This window comes from Schistocerca gregaria, chromosome 11 (assembly GCF_023897955.1).
Source record: "Schistocerca gregaria isolate iqSchGreg1 chromosome 11, iqSchGreg1.2, whole genome shotgun sequence".
Taxonomy (NCBI): domain Eukaryota; kingdom Metazoa; phylum Arthropoda; class Insecta; order Orthoptera; family Acrididae; genus Schistocerca; species Schistocerca gregaria.
Window position 1 is genome coordinate 51,506,292 of NC_064930.1, and position 26,802 is coordinate 51,533,093.

At 40.0% G+C, this 26,802-nt stretch overlaps 2 protein-coding genes across 2 annotated transcripts in view; one reads left to right on the top strand and one right to left on the bottom strand.

Moving 5' to 3' along the window:
• LOC126295124 (NADH dehydrogenase [ubiquinone] 1 beta subcomplex subunit 8, mitochondrial) overlaps positions 1-21,710 on the bottom strand; it is a 29,034-nt gene extending 7,324 nt beyond the window's left edge. The window contains exons 1-3 of the mRNA XM_049987394.1: positions 21,615-21,710; positions 12,719-12,939; positions 6,169-6,327 (exon numbers count right to left, since the gene is read on the bottom strand). Coding sequence (XP_049843351.1) covers positions 6,169-6,327; positions 12,719-12,939; positions 21,615-21,696 — 462 coding nt within the window. The 5' untranslated portion in view covers positions 21,697-21,710. The remainder of the gene's footprint in view (positions 1-6,168; positions 6,328-12,718; positions 12,940-21,614) is intronic.
• Positions 21,711-22,110: 400 nt separating this feature from the next.
• The window catches only part of LOC126295123 (large subunit GTPase 1 homolog), a 178,126-nt gene continuing 173,434 nt past the window's right edge, over positions 22,111-26,802 (top strand). Inside the window, exons 1-3 of the mRNA XM_049987393.1 lie at positions 22,111-22,276; positions 22,350-22,472; positions 24,476-24,600. Coding sequence (XP_049843350.1) covers positions 22,178-22,276; positions 22,350-22,472; positions 24,476-24,600 — 347 coding nt within the window. The 5' untranslated portion in view covers positions 22,111-22,177. The remainder of the gene's footprint in view (positions 22,277-22,349; positions 22,473-24,475; positions 24,601-26,802) is intronic.

Below are 26,802 nucleotides of genomic sequence, written 5' to 3' on the forward strand. Positions count from 1 at the left end.
TTCCCTCGTCCGTTGCAGGTGTCCTTGTCGTCCTAAGTCTTCCCCAGTCGCGAGTCACAGGCTGGAATGTTCCGTGCTCCGTAAGATGCCGATCGATTGCTTCGAATGTCTTCCTGTTGGGACACCTTCATTCTAGAAATCTGTCTCAATACAAATGTACCGCGCCACGGCTATTGTCCCGTGCTAATCCGTACATCAAATGGGCATCTGCCAACTCCGCATTTGTAAACATTGCACTGACTGCAAAACCACGTTTGTGATGAACACTAACCTGTTGATGCTACATACTGATGTGCTTTATGCTAGTACTGTAGAGCAATGAGTCGCATGTCAACACAAGCACTAAAGTCAACATTACCTTCCTTCAATTGGGCCAACTGGCAGAGAATCGAGGATACTGACGAAACTAAATGGAACATGGAAATTAGGCGTTTCCAGACACGACCACATAACTTATTTTCTTTATTTGTGTGTGAGGAATGCTTCCTGAAAGTTTGGCCGTACCTTTTTGGAACACCCTGCAGATTCAGGTCAAGCTTCACTGCTCTCTAGAGTTGCGGTGACTGTTTGCTGCTTTTCCCACCAGATACTGCCTCCTCAGTGACCAGCTTGTAGGTCCCATCATTGGCACGACATGTCACTCAAAATGCCAATTACGCATGGAACGGATAACAAGGTATACATCACCGTCTCCTCATTACTATAATTACGAGTGAGGATCGGAAAGTAACACACAAACAGTTTTTTCCTCCCCTGGAATTGCAGCTGCAGTGTTGAAATTTGATGACAATATAATATGAAGTTTCCACTACAAGGAGTGCTCTGTTTTCATGTGCAGGTCTAGCAAGAGAAGTCTGGATTATGGAAGAAAACTGGTGTGTATTACTGTTATCAACTTGTTAAGAACATCTAAGTGTAGTTCATATTTATGGCCAAATGGCATCAACCGTGTAAAACTTATAGGGACAAACACCGTGTGTATGGGGGATGACTGTACGGACCTACGCTGTCTCCAGGTGGTGTGCATTCTTTTGAGAGGGCTGTGTGAACCTTAGTGATTCGCCACACTCCAGGAGACTGGTGATAGCTGCAACCCCGGGTAGTGTCAGCGCCATTGGGGTGGCAATTTTGAATGACTAGTGTGTGCAACTGCGAACCTTATTGCAGAATTTTAACATTTCCCATCGTACAGTGGACAATATTGTTCATTACATGTTGAAAATTTGTAAAATTAGTGCTCACTGGGCACCTAAGGACCTGACGGATAATCACAATAGCCAGCAAATGACAAGTTTGGATCACTTACTATGTTATGCTGCAAAAGGAGCACTAATTTTTGAAAGAAATCGTCGCTGGTGATGAGTCTTGTGAGTACCACAACATAGAGTGAGATAATCTGCAAGGAAAGTGCTCGTGACAGTGTTCTGTGATATGCACAATGTGTTACTGAATGCTGCAGCCTACATTACAACTTTGGTTCAGCCGAATAGCGCCCTTCGTGACAAATGCCACAATGTTAATGCTGGCAGTGCCAAACTTCTTGGTGAAAGTGCTCACACCCATGTTGCTGCTCCTATTCGTGAGAAAATTGCCAAATTTGGGTGGGAGGTGCTCCAACATCCACCATACAGTCCAGACCCCGCACTGTCAGACTTTTACCTCTTTGGACCCGCGAAGAAATTCCTGGCCAGCCGACACTTTGCAACAGATGCGAAAGTGAAATTGGCAGTCCGCAGATTGCTATACTCTGACCAAATGGACTTCTACAAACAGTGCGTACTGAAACTGGTACCACAAAATGTGCCGAGAATGTCGGCGCCTGTGTTGAAATGTAGGTAAAAGGTATAGGTGATCTTTTTAGTTTTGTTGTCTACTCACTTATGTAACATTATTCTCTGAATTTTAATTGTAACTCACAGTGACAGTGGCCCAGAAATCAGATCACTGTCACAACAGGCAAGTCATCCGGTTGCAGATACTTCGTGCTACCCGTGTGAAGATGGCAGATCGCTACAGTCGGCGACAGCGTTTGTGGCCTCTGGCAGCACGTCCGCTGACGAGGAAAGCTGCACTGTGAACTCAGCTGAAAGGGCACAGACAGCAACTGTGTTAAGTTCCCGCACTTAGGCAACAACATAGACCAGCTCGCCCGAATCTGCCTCACATTTGAAGAATGAGTACGGATTAAAAGTAAGTCCCCTTGCCTGTTTGTGAAACACACTGTGTCTTCTCGGCATTTCAGCCATTATGAGAAACCCACAGACTACCACACAAATTGGTCAGTCTTACTTTCGTACACGAACAGACCGAGTGTCGACTGTCCAACTTCACAGCTGTCTACTGTGTATCCCTGGCCCAGAGGCCATAAACACTGTAGTGGACTGCAGTCAGCTAGAAATAGCAACACGGGACCAACAACAGTCCACAGCGTGGTCAGAGTCCGGGCAGTGAGTAAACATAACAGCACAACTTGCAGCACCTGAAGAAGACAACTGGGCCAATTCTTTAAATATTGTTAATAAAAAGGAAGCAACAACTCTGCAGAACACCTGAAAGTACACCAGTGAGCTACATTCATACAACTAGGAAGTGTCTGGCTTTTTATAGTGCATGTCACATAGGACTGTGTGTGTGTGTGTGTGTGTGTGTGTGTGTGTGTGTGTGTGTGTGTGTGAGAGAGAGAGAGAGAGAGAGAGAGAGAGAACAGAAAATTCTGGTCATATGTAAAATAACTGTGTGGGTGGAAGTCTTCCATTCATTCATTCATCTACTAGTCAGTCTGGGCGGCAATAGAAGACAGCAAAAGGTAAGCCAGAGCTTAAAATTCCACATTAAGAAATAATTTACGTGTAGGCTCACACGAACATACCACTATTCCACAAACTCCCGCACGGAGGACATAAAAATCGGCACGTATGCCACAGAGAAGCAACTGAAAGAGGTGAAAAATATCTTGCGTGGTCCAGACGGAATCCCAGTTCGATTTTACGGTGAGTACGCTGCGAAATTGGTTCCTTACATAGCTCACGTTTATGGTGACCGGAAAAAATGCACGCACAATTCCTACATATGTGAAGGGTAACAAAATGGACCCGCATAATTACAAATATCCTTAACATCAGTTCACTGCAAAATTATTGAACACATTCTGAGTCCATCACTCTTATTCTGAACACACACAAATGGTCGGACAGATAATGTGGGCACAATGTACCACCATTAGCTGATGATGCTATGCTTATTGGAAGGTGTCATCGTTTAGTGACTATACTCTGTCCATCATAAAAATAAATCTTACGTAAACAAACACAAATGCAATGATTGGTGGTGTTATGCTCTTGGAATTAGGTCTTACTTAATATATCAGATATCTTATTACTAAGGTATGTTAAATGAAACTTTAAGATATTCTACTATATTAACAATCATCAACATTTAATCATGCTTTAGCTACTTTTTTTTTTCCAAAAATAGCGTACAGTTGCAGTCACTGCACTGATGTGGTCAGATTGTCTCACTGTTAATACGCAGTATGAACACGGTTGAAGCTGCTTCCTACTCCGTAGTGAAACACGCGAGTTAAACTCAGTTAAAAAGTGCTCACAAACAGGTTATTCTTAATGTTTTGCTTTTAACTTCTTGGAGGTACTGTGTTTGATACAGCAGAATGTGGATACGCATTTGACATATAGTGTAATTTGCCACTGTACCATTACAATACGAGCCAAACAGAACTGATCTGGAGCCAAGTTAAGGGATTTGTCAAGAGAAATAATAAGACTTACACAGCCACACATACTGGAGCTAATGAACACAGCTTTTTCACATGTCACTACCGAATACTGGTGGGATGTAGAACGATTCTTCATAAAAGAAGAGGAGAAAACGCGACGCCTGGGTAGCTTCGTGGATTCTGTCGATCGACTCATCAACGTAGCAGATGACAATTCCGGAACTGAAATGTATTTCTCGGATTCTGGTAAGGAAGGAACTAGGAGATTAACTGACAACTGACTGTAATTAATACTTTCAGTGGCTTCAGTATTCATCAATATGGTGAAATCTCTACAGTATGCTATTGCACCACACTTAGGCCACTCAGTAAAATTACCCTGTTTTTAAGTTAGGAATTTTCATCACTATGTTAGGGGGGAACAAGAGCATTTTTCACTTTCTGTCTGGTCGCCTAAGAACCGTGCGGTAGTGCTGGAGTTTTGTCTGGTGGCACTGGCTGTATCTTGACATGGACTGTTGTGCAAAAAGCACACCCCCTTCTAACATTGCTCTTTTCTTTTGTCTTTTTTAACAGAATTTCGCAGTACTGTACAGCATCAGTTCATAAATCCCCCTCCCATGCCCCTGGACAAATTACACAGAGTTCAAAGTTCTCGAGAAATCCCTGTGCAGATGCGATTCTGTTGAATGTGTGCTGGTCTGCGAGCTGTTTTTGTAAGCTCCTCACACCCAATTTTTGAATACCGTGTCTTTCAATAACAATTTCAAGCAGATGAAATCTGAATATTTCTGGAACACATTGGGTTCATCTTGCCTGAACTCAATCGATTTCTTCAATCTCATTCTCCATGCCGTCAATCATAATTCAGGGATGCCCCTGCTCTGTTCCCCACGAACATTAGAAAGCACATTTCCCTTTGCGAGAAGAAACTGGATTACACTCCTCACCTCACATCTGGTGAGATTCAAAGTACAGAAACTTATTTCCACAATGCACCATGAGAGTTTTCTGCTGATAAGAGAAAAATCAGCACACTTTCCACTGTCAACAACTTGCCCTCTGATGTCATGCTGCCAACTTTATCAAGGAGGAAAAAAGAAATTCCTTTCACTGTCAGAGGCTGAGGACTCTTCCTTTCTGAGCACACCTCATACAATGGCAACTGTCCCTCCTGCAGATAATGACTGCTTTTGCTAAATAAATCTGTAATGACACTAAGTTATAGCCACACTGCAGTCAGGACGAAAACTGTATTTTAGCCCAATACAATACACAGCAGAGTGTCTGGAGGAGGACCACCACATTGGCTGCTGCCAGAAGAAGAGGGAGGGTGTGGGGAATGTGCATACAACTGGCGACAACTGAGCCACCTACCAATGTTACAACTTCATGAACTTTAATTGGTCTTACGAACAATGAACAGGTTCCTTCTAGTTTTTAAGCTGAATATAGTGTCAGAGCCAGAATGTGGTGCAAATTATTTCCTGCACTTCAATTTCCGATAGGGGGTTGGTGAACAAATATTCAACTAAAATAACTATTCCATTACTGTGCCTTGTCAATCTTTACGTATAGGCCACGAAAATAAACAAAACAACCAGAATCACTTTTTTTCAAATAGGGGAGTGCCACTCTTTTGAAGCTTTCTAGCAGATTGAAACTGTGCGCCAGCCTGAGACTTCAACCTAAAACCTTACCTTTCTAGGGCAATGCCCTGCTTTCAACACACGATTCACACACAATCCAGACTTGTGAGTCATGCCTCAATAGCTCAGAACATTGATCAAGAAGGCAAGGCACTAGGTTCCAATTCTGGCCTAATAAGAAGTTTCAAACAACAAAAGCAACAGCAACAACAACAATGTGTACAGGCAGTAGTTCTGGTAATCTAACTGTGGTAACAAATTTCCACTCCACTAAAAGAATATGTACTGTGAATATTAGGTTCTATGTGTAATTCCAGTTTCATGTGAAGCCAACTAAATAGTTTATCTTATAACAAAGGTGCTGTAACTTGCCAAACGAAAGTGTTGGTATGTTGAAAGGAGACAATAAAAACACACACAAATTTCAAGCTTTCGCAACCCACGGTTGCTTCATCAGGAAAGAAGGAAGGAGAGGGAAAGACGAAAGGATGTGGGTTTTAAGGGAGAGGGTAAGGAGTCATTCCAATCCTGGGAGCGGAAAGACTTACCTTAGGGGGAAAAGGGACAGGTACACACGCACACGCACATCCATCGGCAATACTTTGTGCCGATGTGTGTGTGTGTTTTATTGTCTCCTATCAACATACCAATTCCTTCATTTGGTAATTTACAGCATCTTTGTTTTTAGATATATTTTTCCCACATGGAATGTTACCCTCTATTATATTCATATAACTAAATAGTTTTGAAGATTGTGAAATAGGGTAGTCAACAAAGAATACTTGCCACAGGTCTAAACATCTTGTAGTCATCCAGCAGGTAGTACAGCCCAAAGAATCCACCGACGACCCCGACAAAGGCCAGCGCCTGCTGCGTTGCCGTAAAACGCGGTCTTCCAGAAACGTCGTATCGGTCCTCCCCGAACATGTCAAACTCTACGTGCAGCTGAAACCACACGAATCATTCGCATCATTGGTAGTCAACAGAAACATCTCCACTTATCTATTAATACTTACAGTGATTTCTATTTCAGGAAATGGAAATGTGTGGTGGAAGTAATACTACATCACACCTGTTATGGCGATTTTCCTTGGTGTCTAACATATGTTTATGAGCCCCACAAATGATGGCTGAAGACTTTGTAGTTTTACTGTTACCACCAGATGGCAGAAGCAGCATCACTGTAAAAATTTGTTAGTTTTGAAACCTCTATTACTGTCAGTCGCTTTTTAGGTTGTCATCTGACATTTTGAGTTTGCTCTGTTTCATGCGTTTTGTGTGTTTTCATGTCAATTTAGCGTTGAAAATGTGCAGTGAAGAGGAGAAACATTTGCAGCAAATGATGTACAAGGCTCTTAACATGCCTGTAGAAGATGAAAATAAAACATTTGATGCTGATCAGTTTACATATCATCTGAGTATATTGGTAAGTGCTGATCTTTCTCAAAATTGAGTAGTTGCATGTGTTTATCATATTATTTTCACAGATTGTGTTGTTGTGATCAACTGTCCACCAGGAAATGAATCTGAAGATGTTAGTGCAGTGAATGTAATATTGGACTATGTTGTTGTCTTGCAAACATCTCTATCTGTTGACTCAGGGATCGAGACGTGGCTGCACAATCCGTTACAGCGATGCAAATAAGATGCCTGTCATCTCGACTGCTAGTGATTCGAGGCCGTCGGGATGCAGCACGGATTTCCGTATTACCCTCCTGAACCCATCGATTCCATATTCTGCTGACAATCATTGGATCTCGACCAATGCGAGCAGAAATGTCGTGATACAATAAACTGCAACCGTGATAGGCTACAATTTGACCTTTACCAAAGTCGGAAATGCGATGGTACGCATTTCTCCTCCTTACACAAGGCATCGCAACAACGGTTCAGCAGGCAACATCGGTCAATTGCTGTTTGTGTATGAGAAATCGGTCGGAAACTTTCCTCATGACAGCACGTTGTAGGTGTCGCCACTGGCGCCAATCTTGTGTGAATGCTCTAAAAAGCTGATCATTTGCATATCACAGCATCATCTGCCTGTCTGTTAAATTTCCCGTCTGTAGCACGCCATCTTCATAGTGTAGCAATTTTAATGGCCAGTAGTGTACCATAAAAAAAATAAATGAAAATAATAATTATAATAATAATAATAATAATAATAATAATAATAATAATAATAATAATAATAATCATCTGAATATTAGAAGTCCTTTTCAGTATTTTGATCTGCAATAAATGCAACAAAATTGCAGTTACATTTGTGTATTCAGTTTCAACACTAGAAATACCACAATAAGCACATAAGCACATATATTGCAGACAGTCGAATAAACTAAAAATGTTTTGAATCTGACTACAAATTTCTACACAATTTATAGCTTACTAATTTTAGCTAGCCCACTAGTACTGGCAACTATTGGTACAGCGCTGTAATTGTTAACTGGCTGTCACAAAATATTTTTTAATTCCTTTTTTGTTGTGTATTAACTTAATCCTATCATGAGCTGAACAGTGAATCCATATCTGATGTTAGCTTATCTCTCCATAACATACAGTTCTGTCAAAATGTAAATCAAACTGCAAAATTAAAAAAAAAAGTTTAATTGGAATAATAATTACTTTTACAGTACGAACATAAGTTTTACAGAAGTATAAATATGAAAGACATCTTTATTACACAGGAATTGTGTGTCAGCTGGTATATATTCCCTTCTTGCTTCTCTTTGAACCATCTAATGCAGTCTCTTCTCCAACCAATTGATCTGTGTGTGTCTATCTGAAGTAGGAAATTGTAGCCTCCCACCATACTAATATCTAGTGACCACAATGCTGTCTTTCTGTCACATCGACTAGATGAAAGTGCTCACTGTGTGTCTAAGACTACATCTACATACATACTTCACAAGCCAGCGTACAATGCGTGGCGGAGGGTATCCTATACCACTTCCTTTGCTGTTCCACATGCAAACAGAGCTAGGGTAAAACCACTACATATGTGCTTCCGTATTAACCCTAATTTCTCTTACCTTATTTTTGTGGTCCTCACCCAAAATGTATGACGGTGGTAGTAAGATCATCCCACAGTCAGCTTCAAATGTAATTTCTCTAAATTTCCTGAACAGCATTCCTCAAAAGGAGTGTCGCCTTGCCTGTGGTGATACTCATTTGAATTCTACAACCATCTCTGTGACAACTGTGTGCTGCTCAGACTTACTACTAACAAATCTAGCAATCTGCCTCTCCACAGCTTCGATGTCGTACTTTAATTATACCAGGTGCGGATCCCAAAAATTCAAATGAGGATCACCACAGGGAAGGCGACATTCCTTTCAAGGAATGCTGTTGAGGAAATTTAGAGAAATGACATTTGAAGCTGACTACGGGATGATCTTACTACCACATTCATAACAGGTGGCAGGGACAAAGAATCCAGTGAAATTTTTTTAAGTGCTTTATCTGAAAACTACCTTGAGCAGTTAAACAGAGAACTGACTCGTGGCATTAACATATTAGATCTTCTGGTGACAAACAGACCCGAACTATTTGAAATAGTTCACGCAGAACAGGGAATCAGCGATCATAAAGCAGTTACTGCATCGATGATTTCAGCCGTAAGTAGAAATATTAAAAAAGGTAGGAAGATTTTTCTGTTTAGCAAAAGTGACAAAAAGCAGATTTCAGAGTACCTGACGGTTCATCACAAAAGTTGTGTCTCAAGTTCAGATAGTGTTTATCAGTGGATAAAAGTTAAAAACCATCTTACAATATGTGTTAGATGAGTATGTGCTAAGCAAGATCGTAAGAGATGTAAAAGAGCCACCGTGGTACAAAAAATGAGTTATAAAACTGCTGCGGAAGCAAAGCAAAGGGAACTTCACAGCAAACATAATCATAGGCAACGCCTTGCAGACAAACAAAAAGTATGTGAAGCGAAATGTAATGTGAGGATGGCCATGCGAGAGGTGTTCAATGAATTCGAAAGTAAAGTTCTATGTACTGACTTGGCAGATAATACTAAGAAATTTTGGTCTTATGTCAAAGCGGTAGGTGGATCAAAACAAAAGACACTCTGTGACCAAAATGGTACTGAAACAGAGGATGACAGACTAAAGGCCGAAATACTAAATGTCTTTTTCCAAAGCCGTTTCACAGAGGAAGACTGCACTGTAGTTCCTTCTCTAGATTGTCGCACAGATGACAAAATGGTAGATATCGAAATAGACGACAGAGGAATAGAGAAACAATTAAAATCGCTCAAAAGAGAGAAGGCCGCTGGACCTGATGGGATACCAGTTAGATTTTACACAGAGTACACGAAGGAACTTGCGCCCCCTTCTTGCAGTGGTGTACCGCATGTCTCTAGAAGAGCGTAGTGTTCCAAAGGATTGGAAAAGGGCACAGGTCATCCCCGTTTTCAAGAAGGGACGTCGAACAGATGTGCAGAACTATAGACCTATATCTATAACGTCTATCAGTTGTAGAATTTTGGAACACTTATTATGGTCGAGTATAACGACTTTTCTGGAGACTAGAAATCTACTCTGTAGGAATCAGCACAGGTTTCGAAAAAGACGACCATGTGAAACCCAGCTCGCATTATTCGTCCACGAGACTGAGGGCCTTAGACGCGGGTTCCCAGGTAGATGCCGTGTTTCTGGACTTCCGCAAGGCGTTCCATACAGTTACCCACAGTCGTTTAATGAACAAAGTAAGAGCATATGTACTATCAGACCAATTGTGTGACTGGATTGAAGAGTTCCTAGATAATAGAATGCACCATGTCATTCTCAATGGAGAGAAGTCTTCCGAAGTAAGAGTGATTTCAGGTGTGCCGCAGGGGAGTGTCGTTCACAATATACATAAATGACCTTGTGGATGACATCGGAAATTCACTGAGGCTTTTTGCAGATGATGCTGTGGTATATCAAGAGGTTGTAACAATGGAAAATTGTACTGAAATGCAGGAGTATCTGCAGCAAATTGAGGCAATTGAATCTCAATGTAGACAAGTGTAATGTGCTGCGAATACACAGAAAGAAAGATCTCGCATCATTAAGCTACAATATAGCAGGTCAGCAACTGGAAGCAGTTAATTCCATAAATTATCTGGGAGTAGGCATTAGGAGTGATTTAAAATGGAATGATCGTATAAAGCTGATCGTCGGTAAAGCAGATGTCAGACAGATTCACTGGAAGAATTCTAAGGAAATGCAATCCGAAAACAAAGGAAATACACTTGTTTGCCCACTGCTTGAATGCTGCTCAGCAGTGTGGGATCCATACCAGATAGGGTTGATAGAAGAGATAGAGAAGATCCAACGGAGAGCAGCGTGCTTCGTTACAGGATCATTTAGTAATCGAGAAAACGTTAAGGAGGTGATAGATAAACTACAGTAGAGAGATTAGAGCCCACACAGAAGCATACCGACACTCCTTCTTTCCACAAACAATACAAGGCTGGAATAGAAGGGAGAACTGATAGAGGTACTCAAGGTACCCTCCGCTACACACGGTCAGGTGGCTTGCGGAGTATGGACGTAGATGTAGAAGCAGTATTTAAGAATAAGTCACACTATGGTCCTATATGCAATCTCCTTTACAGATGAACCAAACTTTCCAAAATTTCTCCCAACAAACCAAAGTCAACCATTCGTCTTCCCTAGCACAACCCACACATTCTCATTACACTTCATATCGCTTTGCAGTGTTACACTCTGATATTTAAATGACGTGACCGACAAGCAGGATGCTACCAATGCTATATCTGAACATTACAGGTTTGTTTTCTCTACTCATCTGGATTAACTTACTTTTTCTACATTTAGAGCCACCTGTCATTCATCACTCCAACTGGAAATTTTGTCGAAGTCATCTTGCATCAGCCTACATCCACTGAACAACAACACTTTCCCATACACCATAGCATCATCAGCAAACAACCACAGATATCTGCCAGATCATTCACGTATATAGGTAGCATATAATAGTGGTCCTATGACACTTTCTTAGGGCACTGCTGATGATAACCTCGTCTGAAACACTCACCATCAAGGATAACATAATGGGTTCCATTATTTCAGAAGTCTTTGAGCCACTCACATATCTGGGAGACATTACTCAAACTATCAGTGAAAGAATTGAGATGACTGTTCAGAAGATGAATCTCTGGACTGAAACAGCCTAAATCATTGAACTTTCCCATTAAGTTGGCTATGCCATTCTCCTAATTTACATTCTCACAAAGCCAGAGCTGGCAGACCCATCTAAATCTTAGTGAACTACAGTTCCTGAAGTGATTTAGGGAATTCATAGAAAACAAGTCAGGACAGTCGGATGTGAGTGAACAGCAGTCCTCCAGAATGCGAATCCAGTGTTTTAACCACTGTGCCACCCCGCTCGGTCAGAACAATGTAATTTGTTACATAATCAGAAAAAAAAAAAAATTGCAACATACGTGACGCAAAGGTTATTAATTTAATTTTCACAAGTAAAACCATTGCATTTCAACTTAACCTGTGCTGCAGACCAGTCCATCATCACAAACATATATTTTACGTTATGCCAACCCACAACACCACTGTGATATTCCGGTCTATCCTAGACACTGGGCTGAGCTACAGTTCAGTCTGTCACCACAACCAGACTTTTTAGTTTTCACGTTTGTCGGTTCCAACAACTCGTAACCAAACTTTCACATTCTCACCTAACTGCAACCTCCAAATTTGGGACAAACTTCTAAAACAGTGAAGTATTTGTGAAGACCCAGTTTGCAAAGTAAACTGCTGCTTGTCTCATTCACTGTAATTTAAGCTGTGCCATTAGTTCCCACAATTGTCTAATTCATGACATATTTGGAAGAAACCGTAAAACATGTGACAACAGCAAAGAAGACAACAGCTTCAGTTTCACCTCTAGGAATTCATTGCGTCTTTTCTCACTTCTCACTGGCTATGTGAAACCATCATCTCACCGGCTACATGATACCAACAATATTCTCAACTTGTAAGCAGTAGAGAAACAGTGATGCGACTGCTGCTGACCCTGGTCCACACTTTAGCTGAAAGATTTTATGCAGTAAAATTGCTTTTTCACTTGGTACTACACGAGTACTGTTCATTTAAAAAAAAATGTTTGTGCACCAAGTGTTACTCTTTTTTTTTTTAAACATGCTTCTTTACTATATGAGCTCCAATTTTTATGCTAAGTTTATCACTAGTTCCACTTCTGCTTGCTCTCAATACTTTGCTCCATATTCTGTGCTCTAAACTGACTGCACATTCCACGCAGGAAGCTCCTGCAATATATCCTCACATTATTTATCCCATATACTCACAGGCTCATTGTAGTTCCTCTTGTGCTCCGGGAAATCCCAGGGGTAGTACGGGTCGCGGCTCTCGCCCGAGACCTCCGGCAGCTTAGGGTAGTCCCCATAGCCCATGCCGTCATCCGGGTAGGGCTCGTACTGGTCCGGTCTCAGCCCATACTTCTTGGCTGCCTCTTCACGCTCCTTCTGTGTCTGAGGGTATGGCCCAGGCTTCCAGTCCTTGTTCCAATCTGTGAAGACAAACCTCAGAAACTCATTCTCATCTTTACACAGGGTGACAACAGCATGTTAATCAGAAGGGGACACACACAAACACACACACAAAAGAGAGAGAGAGAGAGAGAGAGAGAGAGAGAGAGAGAGAGAGAGAGAGAGAGAGAGAGAGACAGAGAGAGACTACCGTATTTACTCGAATCTAAGCTGCACTTTTTTTTCCGGTTTTTGTAATCCAAAAAACCGCCTGCGGCTTAGAATCAAGTGCAAAGTAAGCAGAAGTTCTGAAAAATGTTGGTAGCTGCCGCCACAACTAACTTCTGCCATCTAATATATGTAGCGCTACACAGGCATGCAGACATACTTTGCAGGCACAAAGATAACTACTGGTGCCAAAACATCTGCGTCAGTAAATAAATTTAAAATAAAGGTGGAAGACTAGCTTTTTTTCTCTGCCCCAAGTTTCGACCACTACATTTTCATACATTATCCAACGAAGGAAATACAAATTTCGTATTGTTCATCTTCGAATGTAGCAGCATTTCAATGTACTACGAAAATCCAACTGGCAAGACTGGGATGTTTGTCAATATGGGAAACTCTACATTCTGAATTTTTTCCTACCTGCGAGAAGAGATGGTTGCTAATAGGAACTTTTATGAATTGTGAATCACGTGCAGTATTCTCTTCACCATAAGAGTAATACTAAAATAAACATTTTTTCATGTATTCTTTCATGTTTGCAGCTATCTCATTTAAATCCTGTCTGCCTAATAAACTACGGAACTAGAGAGACAACAGCAAATGCAGAAGAATACACATATAATGTCATGTTTATATTCGTATTATTCTTATGCCTAATAGTGACACAGTCAGAAATGAAGCACAGTAATTGACTAGATTTTTAAATCCAAAATGACTAATTTCTGTGCAGAATGTAATGTACTAAAGAGGCGTCTGCAAAGATTTTTAAACGGAGAAATTTTTTCGCTAAACCCTCGTTCAGATCATCATCTATCATACGCAATCTATTATTTTGTTCTTGTTGATCATTATCAAAGAAAGCAGCAGTGTAAGTATCAACAAATAGCAGTCTCTTGCCATTGTTTCGCTAATGAGACGATTCCTGTCTCTCTGTCTCTGTCTGTCTCTACTCATTATCGGAAAGCGACAAAAATGCACGGCACAATACAGTAATGCATTTTCAGCTTAGAGTGACAAACACCTATAACAAAGAGAACGGCACTTAACAGATCAAAGAAAAATAAGCAGTCAATTCAAACCAGGCAAAGCACATGAAAAAGGAAGGGTACGCGCATAAATACGGACGGAGCACCTGGCGCATAGCAATGGCTACCTGGTAAAGCTTAACTGCTAAGCTTATGACTCGAACCAAACTACTGTATCTGTATCGTCATTCATTCGACCTAAATTAGGTCTCATAATGGACCAACTTTGTTTCGATTTGGAGGTGCGGCCTAAAACATTCCTCTCACCTTGAATTTCGAGTATCAAATTTCAGGTGCGGATTAAACTCAAGAATAATTTTTTCCCTTGATTTAGAGTCTTTTTCAGGTGCTGCTTAGATTTGAGTAAATACGGAATACAGACATAGAAGTACCTTTGGGCATACACCAAAGTACAGTTACAGGGACCATTACTTTTCTTAATACACACAGAGTGTTACCTTAAGTTCTACGAGTGCTAGTCCATCTTCAATCCTGTGGAACACCTCTTCTGCTGCAACCTCTTTGCTATTACCCACTGTCTACAGAATGCAGTCAGAAAATGAAGACACAGCCCAGTGTTATTGTCTATGGATAGAACAAGCAGTTAACACGAAGAGAAATGTGCCTCACGGGTTTACTGCATTTTGTAGGTCATTCATAACAGCAAACAACTTACAGAAATGAAAATGTGTTTCACAGCAGTGAACGTGGATTAGTGCTCATACCTCTGAAGTTATGCAATTTACAGCTCTGGTTTGCTGGACATTTTTGTCCTGTTTTCGTCCATACTACCACAGTTCAAAATATGGAATACTTTTTTTCAACAACCTGTGTAAACTAACTAAGGAAGATCTAGGGTGGAATGTAACAATATTATGAAAAGGTTACTCGACACCATATAGCGGAGATGATGGGTCGCAGGTAGATACAACAAAAAATACTGTAAGAAAGCGTGCTTTTGGCCAATGAGGCCGAGGTCTCAGCAGCCAGAGACTGTGGTAATGTGTGTGCGAGTTGCATTTACACGAGTGTGTGTGCGTTGTCTATTCCTGATGATGGCCTCGTTGGCCAAATGCTCACTTTCTGACAGTCTTTTCGTTGTGCCTATCTGCGACCCAGCACCTCCATCATATAGTTAGCAGCAACTATACTTTTCATAATACTGTTGTGAAAAGTAGCTAGTTCCACGAGGCTTGTAGCATATGATGCTGCTGTCCACAGAGAAGTCTTAACACTAGAAAAATTTGCAGTTGATCGACACTTGGCACAGGTATTGGCAGCTGAACCTAGACATGAACAAATGTAAAACATTCCACATAAATGGGGAGAAAAACCAATTATTGTACAATTATACGATTTCAGGACTCTCAAAGCCGTCACTGTTCCGGCGTAAAGTGAAGCGCCGGCATGGCAGTAGGGAACATTAGATCAGAGAGGGTTGTGAAGAAGACGTTAGCCAATTGCATGTGGACCGACCCAACTCTGGACGACACCGCGACGGCAGCATCCTCTGTGCTAAGAGAACACGAGCGCTGCACCCGAGTGGCCACAGGAGTTCTACGAGTTCCAGAACGGTGCACAGACTAGTCATTCTTGCTTCTACTATGTCGCATTGTCTATACTGAAGAGGTTTATGTTAACAGAATATTCCGTCTGTTATTGGTAGAACAACATTATAATAAATGATAAGCACCAGTTTGCTTTTGTTCTAAAGTATTAATTTTTATTGTGTTAACTGGTTTTTGGCTTACAAGGCCATCTTCAGACATTTTCTGAATATTGTCACCAAAGAAATTGCAACGTTTGCAAACAACACTGCATTGGAAAAGAAGTAACACTTAGAAGCAGAAATGTACAGTAAGTAACAGTGTGGTGGTAATGCAATTAAGAAGTAAAATATTGAACAGTAAATAAATAAAAATGGTGTGGACAGGAAAATTTTTTAACACAAAATACACAGAATACACAAGGAACTTAAGCAATATGAATAAGATAAACAGAAACAAAAATGCAGGAAAATTGAAGAGTTTGAGGGAATACACAGTAAACGCAATCGTTGAGGGTGTGGTCGTAATGCATTTTAACATCTACATTATATTCAAAACTGTGGCTATGTAACAGTATGCATTAAATAAATGAACCAAGTAAAATATAAACAATATTTGATGAGACAACTACAAGAAGTGTTAAACATTGACAATAATACGAGTACCAGTTAAAAAAAGCCTTAACAATTGAAACTACAGTCTGTACAGAATACATAGACAACTTTAATAAAACAAAAGAACTTAATGAATACAGGAAAATGAGAATATGTGGGAACAGACAGTGTGGAAAGTAATGAACAACAGAGATGACTATATGACCTTTAGGAGAGGGGACATGTTGAGTTGTGTCTGGTCTTTTAGGATTAGATATGGACTGTGGGCTATATGTCTTAATTTTCAGGGTTTACAGCAGGTTGAGTTTATGGCCTTTGTTTGCTAAGCGAAGTACATGGGACACTGGCTGGTAGTTGTGACCCTCACTGAGTACATGCTCAGCAAATGTGGAGTCAGAATTGTGCAACCTCCAGCTGCATTAATGATCACCCAGTCTAGTTGCTATGTGTCTGCCTGACTGACCGATGTAAAATTTGGCACAATCAGAACAGGTGACTTTGTATAACCCATTGTTGGCTAATAACTGGATCTTATATTTGCTATTGAAAATACACTGAGCTGTCAGTGCTTTGGCTACAATCTGTGATACCTCACCTAGATATGAGAGACAGTGGAGATCTGCAGAGATTTGTTATTTTGTCTGTCGCCCTTTGCTTGTGACACATCGGTATTTCACAAAGTTAAGTATTATAATCATTTCCTTTTGTAATACACATCATTAATACAATTTGCTTGAATTGTTGTCTAGTCATCTGCGAAAGCAAATTTCCTAGGCACCCCACATTTGACGAGTAGGCAGGATGCAACAGTCACATCCATAAAATATCTGCGAGTATGGGTGTAGAGTGATTTAAAGTGGAACAGAAAACAAATCTAATCCTAGGTAAGGAAGATGTCAGATAGATTCACTGGAAGAATCTACAGTAAGAATAGTCCACCCACAGAGGTAACAGCTTACAATACCCTCATTGAACCAATACCTGAATATTGCTCATCAACCTGGAATCTGCACCAGATGCAGTTCATTGTGGAATCAGACAAGTCAAAAAAAAAAAAAAAAAAAAAAAGAGCAGTGCATTTCATTGCAAGTTCATTTAGTAAGCCTGAAAGCATCACAGGTATGCTCATCTAAATTCAGTGGCAGATGCTGAAAACGAGGCATTTGGCTGCATCACAGTGCAGTTTGCTGTTAAAATTCAAAATGTGTATGTCCCCTGAAGAGTCAAGAAATATACCACCACCTCCATCGTGTATCTCCTGAAAAGACCATGAAGGTAAAGGGCTGCTGCACATGCAATAACATGGGTTACAGAGAGAGAGAGAGAGAGAGAGAGTGAGACAGAGTGAGTGTGTATAACAGTTTGGGAAATCCCCACCAAAGTACAAGCGAATGAGGGAGGATCGAAAAGTAATGCACAATTTTCTTCTTTCCTATTGTTGCAGCTGGAATGTTGGAATTTCATGACAATATAGTTTGAACTTTGCACAGTAGAGGATATTTTGTTCTCACGTGTAGCTCTAGCGAGAAAAGCCTAAATTAGGAAAAAAAATGTGGTGCGCATGTTTCTATCGCCAACTTGTGAAGAGCAGCAAATTGTAGTTTGATATTTGTGGGCCAAAGGGCATAAACCAAGCGAAATTTACAGGGACATGCACGGTGTGAATGCAGATGATGGTATGGGCTGTAGCAGTGTCTCCGGATGGCGTGTGTTCTTCCGAAAGGGCCATGTGAAAGTTAGTGATTCACCACACTCCGGGCAGCTAGTAACAGCTGCAACCCCGCAGAATGTTGGAGCCATTGACGCAGCCACTCTGAATGACCAGCACGTGCAACTGCAAGCTTATCACAGCAGGCAGTTCCACATTTCCCATGGTGTCGTGTGCAATATTTTTCACAAAATGGATTGAGTGTTGGTGATCATGAAGAAAAGTAGGTACAAAGATGTATTTTCATTAGTTTTTTTCCTACCTATTACACTTTTTGGCAATAAAATTATTGAGAGTTACTTTACAATCTTCCCTCATACATTAAACATTTATTTTTACTTATTGATTCCTTATTATCTACTAAGACAAATGTAATGAGGAGTAACAAAAATGAAATTAGTGAAAGAGTGAACATCAAAGCTGGGTGCAACAAACACCGAGGGGGAAGCATGGTGGTTATAAACAGCAGATTAGCACAGGTAAAGAGGGGATTCCTTGCCAAAACAAGTCTACTAGTGAAACTTCCTGGCAGATTAAAACTGTGTGCCTGACCGAGACTTGAACTCGGGACCTTTGCCTTTCACGGGCAAGTGCTCTACCATCCGAGCTACCGAAGCACGACTCGCGCCTGGAAACATCCCCCAGGCTGTGGCTAAGCCATGTCTCCGCAGTATCCTTTCTTTCAGGAGTGCTAGTTCTGCAAGGTCCGCAGGAGAGCTTCTGGAAAATGCAGTCTTTGGTTTGCCTCCCCCACAACATTTTCTGTGACTTCTTTTCAATTTAAGTTGTTCATAATTGTAATTCCAAGGCATGTAGTGGAATTTCTGGCCTTTAGATTTGATTACTTTATCATGTAACTGAGGTTTAACAAATTCTTTCTAGGACATGAAACTAAAAGAGTACTTACTTGACTACTGCTTCTATTCTGTCTGCGTTTTTGGATTACAAAGAAAATACTGTGTAACTGATCATGTACTCTTAACCATATTATTTTTCAATCATCTTACTGTTTTTAAAATTATGTTACAAATATTCAACATGTACTGAATGTTTTCTAAATTACAGTATGTATAAGCTTGTATGTAATATATCGCAATTTACAGGATGAATGAAAAAATACAAAATTGTATTTCACAAACAAACTTCAAAAACTGCAGTAATGGCTCAGAAACTGAAATCAAATCGGTAGCCAATAATTACTGCACTGAGATTAAAAATAACTCACTGACAACCCAACAGCGTCTGAAAACAAATTCTACACAGCGAAAAGTCTAATGTCACACTACGACCACTTGCAAACTAATCAGAAACAAGAAAATTCCGACACTTGCCATCTCTTCCTCTACCATATACTCTGCTACACGATTCATTTCAAAGATATGGCACCTCAATGGTTTCACACAACAAAACACAGTTACACCACGGATCAAAGACAATGGATGGTAGCATAACTGTCAGTTGATGCATATAGCATCGTTTCATTCATGTTATAAACCATAAAACTCTTGAAAAGGATTGTCTGTTTCAGCTTAGAAGGTGTGCAATATTCCGAACATATTTAAAAACCACCCAAATTAAATATCCTGACTCACTCCAGTGATTACACATGTATAAGATGAGTCTTGTCTTACACTATAGTCCATTTAGATATATTTAAGTTGCAGTCAAGATAAAAGGTCATACAAAATCAACTTGTCTGAATAAGGCTATTGTAACATATAATGTTTGAAGTTTTAAAAAGTGAATGAACTTCTAGTCTGAAACTTCCTGGCAGATTAAAACTGTGTGCCCGACCGAGACTCGAACTCGGGACCTTTGCCTTTCGCGGGCAAGTGCTCTACCATCTGAGCTACCGAAGCACGACTCACGCCCGGTACTCACAGCTTTACTTCTGCCAGTATCCGTCTCCTACCTTCCATAATCTAGTGAGTCAAAAAGAAAATGTATGTATCACATCTGAGTGTACAGGAACCAATGTTAAACAAGAATAAGTTAGCAAACTATTTCTCACAGGAAAATGTAGAGAACGGAATGGCTATTGTGCATCTTCCAAATAGCATCCATTTTACTCTATTTAAAGCTGAAGGTTCAGCAGAGATCAATAACAGTGAATTCCTCCTACACAATATGTCTTAATTACTGCAGTATATAGACCTTAAATGGGAAATGTTCATATATCTAAAGAAAAAATTCCGTCACTATTACATTACATGGCAGACAGAATAAAGCAGTAAGTAATTTGTAGATTTTAATATTTTTCTGAGAGATCACAAACAATTTGAAAATGGTTTGTTTCTTCACAAGCAGACTAACTTGAATAAAACATAGTATGCACAGTTCTGAGCTCCAAACCACACTGAGAAATAAGAGGGAAAGAAAGTGAAACAGAACATTCTAAAAAGCTAGTTGTCTGTCTGATTAACTGTCAAAAAGCTGAATTTTTCTTCTTGGTTTCATTGGTTAATGTCTTTGAGCATCATTCTTTGGGGGTAACTTTTGGCTTAATTGCAGTTGTCAACATCATTTTGTTGACTCACGCTCGCATTGTCATCTTTCAACTTTACCTAGATCTCAAGACATTGCTACAAAGCAGGTCACCAGAATTAAGCTTCTGTGTTCACATTCATTGGCTTTGTGAACTCAACGAAACTGTCACATTTCAGCCTGGTGCAGAACTTTAGCTATGATAGGAATCAGTCAGTCACTAAAACTTACATACAAAACAAATAGATTCAAAACAAATGTTGTAGTCATCAGTTTTCTTTCTGTATGTGCATGCATCACGTCACATGGCTGAATGTCGGTAAACTGAATCCAACTTTTTGCTGAGGGACAAAGTGTTTGTTGCACAGAAATGTGTAATATTTAGCATGTGTGTTGTCCTCTGTAGAACCTTTCTGGAAAGTTGGGCATACAAACGTTAGTACATGTACTCCCTAATTAACATTTTGATCAATGACGAACTTTAATCTGAAAACAGTAACATCCATAAATATAAAAAGGGGAAACGGATTATAATTCTTATCCATCACTTATCTTTGACAATTTGTAATCATATCACATACGGGTGTTTTAGATATTCCATTTAGATTACAGTGTACATCTCACAAAATAATGGCATCTAAAAATTTATGTAAAAAAATGTTGTACAAGGTCAGCAAATTGCCAAATTTTAACCAAGAATGCACATTACAGTTTTAAAGTGACACCTTATCCATCATACCAATAACCACTGAACACGAGAATAATTAAATGATTAATATATCAATACGTGTGAAGAATTTTAATCAAAGTTTCTGACCTGCAATATGCAAACTGTGTCATCTTAGGTCATTTTAACTTCCTGCAAGATCATAAAAAAAAAAAAAAAATCATTCGCTGTGACACACATAGGTATTCGATAAAAATTCATCCTTCTGTCAAGTAACGAGAGAATTTGTTTTTGTACATAAATTATGTGTCCAGAAAATACAGAACTACGGTGTTTCCTGTATTATAACCTAACTTCTACATTTACTTGAACGTGAAGTTTTATGGCAATGCGCACAAAATTATGAACCACAAGAGAAAATTATCTAGTTCTTTCGTACTCACATTTTCTCACAACCTGATACGTAGGTACTATATTACATTTGTTTAGCGCTCCGCTCCTCAATAACTGCACTACCATTGCCATTTTGGCGAGTTGCCTTCCGACAGCTGCTTAAATTAGTCTTTGGCGGATTTGGATATGCATCAGCTGTAGAGTCGATAGGGGGTTACAAGACCTAAATTGGTCACTCACTTCTATATTTGTTTTACTTTCCATAATTAAAACATGACATATTTTTCACTGCCTGAAGCTACCCTGTTTGTAATCGAGGGGGATAAGGTCTCCAGTCTCTTGCGTTTCCATGACGTTGCTTTGAAATGAAAGAAATTATACACAAAAAGCTCTGAATTTTAGCTAAATTAAATTGGTAACAATAATAAATCCCAAATTAGTTGCATTGTATCACAGGTTTTATTGCAAGATACAACCGCTGCAAAAAATCGATGTATGTGTGACGTGATGTAGCTTCTCTTTTTGACAAACGAACTTTGAAACCTGTGCCAGCAGACAGCGTGTGTTGTGTAACGAAGCTATAGATATGTGATAGTAAACACTAGAACGAAACATGGGAAAGAAGAATAGAAATAGTAGCAACCTAGGGAGGGCTTTAATCAGGGATAGATTTGGCTCTTCGCACAGGAACAGGAAAGGTGCGGACTCATTGGTAAGTCATTGAGCATTATGCATGCCCTTCGTTGATTTTTAAGGATTAGAAAGTGAATGATTTTCTTTCGTAGTTGCATACTGCCGACATCAATGATGGTTATGACTGGGGAAGGCTTAATCTTCAGTCTGTCACGGAAGAGAGTTCGTTTCAAGAATTCCTGTCTACTGCGGAGCTTGCTGGAACTGAATTTCAGGTACATCTCACACAATGAACGGTTCTTCTTTTAATGCACTCTATCAGTTTAATTAGAGCTCCAGGCACGTGGTTAAATATACAAGATATTACATTCACATACAGACACCCTGCTCATTGTGTAGACTTTAGGTGACAGTTATGAAAATACTCTTCCAAAGATTAGGTTGTATTGTTCAGATGTGACTGCATTGCAACAATAGTGGCACATGAACGAGGTACAGTTTTTATTACTACAGATTTTCTGTAAAGACACATACTTCTGAGAATTGGTGATAGGTGTGCCCTAAAATAAATGTCACAGAAATTAAAACACCCAGTTTTTGAAAGTATGGGTAAGGTACAGTGTAATTTTTCTAATCAAAACATTGCAACTTATAAGTGTGTGGTACAAATATATTGCTAAATCAATTCACAATAAATATTAAAGTGTCAGTTGTTTAAGAGTGAGAGACAGGGGTATGGTTTTATTGGCAGAAAGTGCTTGTGATAGAGGGGTTTTAGTTAGTGAATTTGTGTTCTTAGATAAGTGGGAAAATGTTAAAAGCAAATGGTGTGCAATTGCTGGAATTTCAAAATCATAGGGTGAAGTGCAAGTAGAGTTTGAGAATTTGATGCAGTCTATAATATTCATCTTCCATAGCAGATTATTCCTGTCATTTCTATTTGTTTCAGTTCACCAATGGTTATATTTTCCCTTTTGTTTGCTAAAAAACTTAAGCAGTAATTGCAGAGTACTACATATATTACCCTAACCACGAAGTATAGTCTAGAGGAAAATGCAAATACAGAATGAGAAATGGTTACTGGTAATGTGGCCAGGATCTTACAAGAAAATCAGTTGCAAGCACATTTCCAGTGACACTGTGTCTGACATTCAGTGTGCCGTAATGAATGCCATTTGCAGTAGTGGCCATAACATTACTTTGGGTATTGTATGATGCATTCTGTAACCAAAAAGAAATTTCATTATGAGAAAAATTCTCAGCTAAAGTCTGGAGCACGGCCAGCGATGGTGTTGCTCTATTGCTAATAGTTTGGCAATGACAGTTAACTGAAGATATACTTGTACTGGAATTGCCCCTCCTCCTTTTTGGGAAAGTCAGTTACTGAGCCGTGAATTTGTATTTCATATTTTGAAACAAATAGTGTCCTGACACACCAAACGAAACTTCAACAAAACAGAACTTGTAACAAAGGATATATAGTGGTGTTCAATGGGTGCAAGCATTGTTTTCTTTGATTTGTACTGACACTGTCATGGTTAGCTGCATAGTTGCAATTTATCAATTGTGTGTGTTTATGTTTGGTAGCTTTTCACGATATGAACTTGACAAGACATGCTCCTCACAATGCATGAGGTAGTGTCTCTATTGGTGTCTCAGGAGACATCTTCGGGTATAGAGGAATACTCAATATGAGTCAATATGACTCAATATGAGTCATATGCTTTGACCACTGGCATGGGAAACATACAACAAATGCCATAAATGAGAGGATGACTATAACTTTACATTATTTTAATGTTTTTTTTACCCTCTCAAGGCAAGGTACAGGTCAATCTGTCTACATAACCAATTTTTTTTACAAATTCGATGACTTCGTCAACTAAGAGCAGAACTGTGAATAAATGAACCCAAGGGAGACTTGACAGCTGTGATTAACATAACATCTGCGGCCAAAGCCGACGACTCGTACTGAACGCTCCTCTTGATCCGGCATCTTCGCTTGTCAGAATCTTAGCATTTTGCAGCTTTAGCAGGGGTCATACTCATATCTATTACTAAGTGACTCTCCTGGAGCTTAGTACTAGTTGAAGATTGCTTATCTAATTGCTTACAGGGGCAACAAAATTTTGATTTTCAGTTTTCATCTTGAGACTGATTAAGTTAAACAAATTTGTATTTCTTCGGGAATCTCTCTATGTTTTTATCTGTTTGTTGGTGACTTCTGTACACTTTCTTTTTATTTGAAGGGATGCAATACAGTTGTTGAAATTTGCAGGCAGAAAAGTTGAATATAAAATTTGTGGACCCAAAGGCCACAGTTGGACTTTTGACTGATGAAGAGAAAAGGAAAATAAGAGAGACCCAGGAGAAGAACAAACACTTGGTGGGAATTCCAAGAAGGTAAGTCAATGGGGAGGGGGTTGATGCCTATGGCCAGTCTAATGGCTTCTCATACCTGCTTTACTGTTGTTTGATTTGCATGTTTATCTCAGTCCAATGACTAGATTGCTGCAGCTCTCCACACTGGTGTATCATGTGCAAGTCACTTTATCTGCATAGCTACTGCAACATACACCCATTTGAACCGGCTTACTGAGTTACTGTAGTTTTTTCCTTCTTTCTCTAAAATCCCCCCCCCCCCCCTTTCCCCCAAACTTCCTTCCACTACTGACAGCACTATTCACTGATCCCACAGCATGTAGTCTATTAAATGACACAACCTTTTAGACAAGTTGTGCAAAAAAGTTCTCTCATCTCAAGTTTGATTTGTTGCGTCTTTACTGTTCATGACCTTCACCACTGTTGTCATAGGAGAATTGTATTTCCAGATCTATAGCTGATAGTTTTTTTAGAATAGAGGTCTCACTGCTGTACTTTGTTTTTATTATGGTTATTGATATTTCATTCTTTGTGACTGGCTTTGACATTCGTATTCTGAATTGCGCATTCTTGTAATTTGTGATGATATTGACCTGGAAGAGGTCTTGTCACTGGTCATGGTGAGGAAAACTAGTCGCATAAAATGAAAACACTGAAAAAATAGTAGTAGTCTAGCTGTAGAGCTACTATTCAGAAAATAGTTGCCGCCTCATTGGTTATCCAATCAACTCAGCTGACGTAAGCATCCTTCTGTTTTGTCACATTTCAAAAGCTTTTCTTCCCTTCTTGTACGAACTGATCATATGGGTTCAAAATAAATAAATCGCCATGTCCTGATGGGATTACAGTTCGGTTTTACAGAGAGTACTCTACTGCATTGGCTCCTTACTTAGCTTGCATTTATCGCGCATCTCTTGCTTTAGAAAGCATCGCTCCTGCGAAACGCAACTCTCCCTTTTTTCACACGATATCTTGCAAACCATGGAGGAAGGGTATCAGACGGATGCCATATTCCTTGACTTCCGTAACGCGTTTGACTCGGTGCCCCACTGCAGACTCCTAACTAAGGTCCAAGCATATGGGATTAGTTCCCAAGTATGTGAGTGGTTCGAAGACTTCTTAAGTAATAGAACCCAGTACATTGTCCTCGACCGTGAGTGTTCATCGGAGGTGAGGGTGTCATCAGGAGTGCCCCAGGGAACTGTGGTAGGTCCGCTGTTGTTTTCTATCTACGCAAATGATCTTTTGGATAGGGTGCATAGCAATGTGCGGCTGTTTGCTGTGGTGTATGGGAAGGTGTTGTCGTTGAGTGACTGTAGGAGGATACAAGATGACTTGGACAATATTTGTGATTGGTGTACAGAATGGCAGCTAGCTTTACATATAAATAAATGTAAATTGATGCAGATGAATAGGAAATAGGCTCCCGTAATGTTTGAATACTCCACTGGTAGTGTAGCGCTTCACACAGTCACGTCGATTAAATATTTGGGCGTATCATTGCAGAGTGATATGAAGTGGGACAAGCATGTAATGGCAGTTGTGGGGAAGGCGAATAGTCATCTTCAGTTCATTTTTGGGAAGATGTGGTTCATCTGTAAAGGAGACCGCTTATAAAACACTAATACCACCTATTCTTGAGTACTGCTCGAGCGTTTGGAATCCCGATCAGGTCGGATTGGGGGAGGGCATAGAAGCAATTCAGAGGCGGGCTGCTAGATTTGTTACTGGTAGGTTTGATCATCACGCGAGTGTTACGGAAATGCTTCAGCAACTCGGGTGGGAGTCTCTAGAGGAAAGGAGGCGTTCTTTCCCTGAATTGCTACTGAGGAAATTTAGAGAACCAGCATTTGAGGCTGACTGCAGTACAATTTTACTGCCGCCAACTTACATTTCATGGAAAGACCACAAAGATAAGAGAGATTAGGGCTCGTACAAAGGCATATAGGCAGTCATTTTTCCTTCTTTCTGTTTGGGAGTGGAACAGGGAGAGAAGATACTAGTTGTGGTTCGAGGTACCCTCTGCCATGCACCATATGGTGGATTGCGGAGTATGTATGTAGATGTAGATTGTCCGCATTTCATTTTCATATAAGCCTTTACTCCAGACAATTCCTTCCAGAAAAAGATTTTCCTGCAGTTAAACTTATATATGAAGTTAAAAATGCTGTTGCCAAACTGCATTTTATAGCCTCTCCACTTTGTTCGTCATTGCCAGTAATT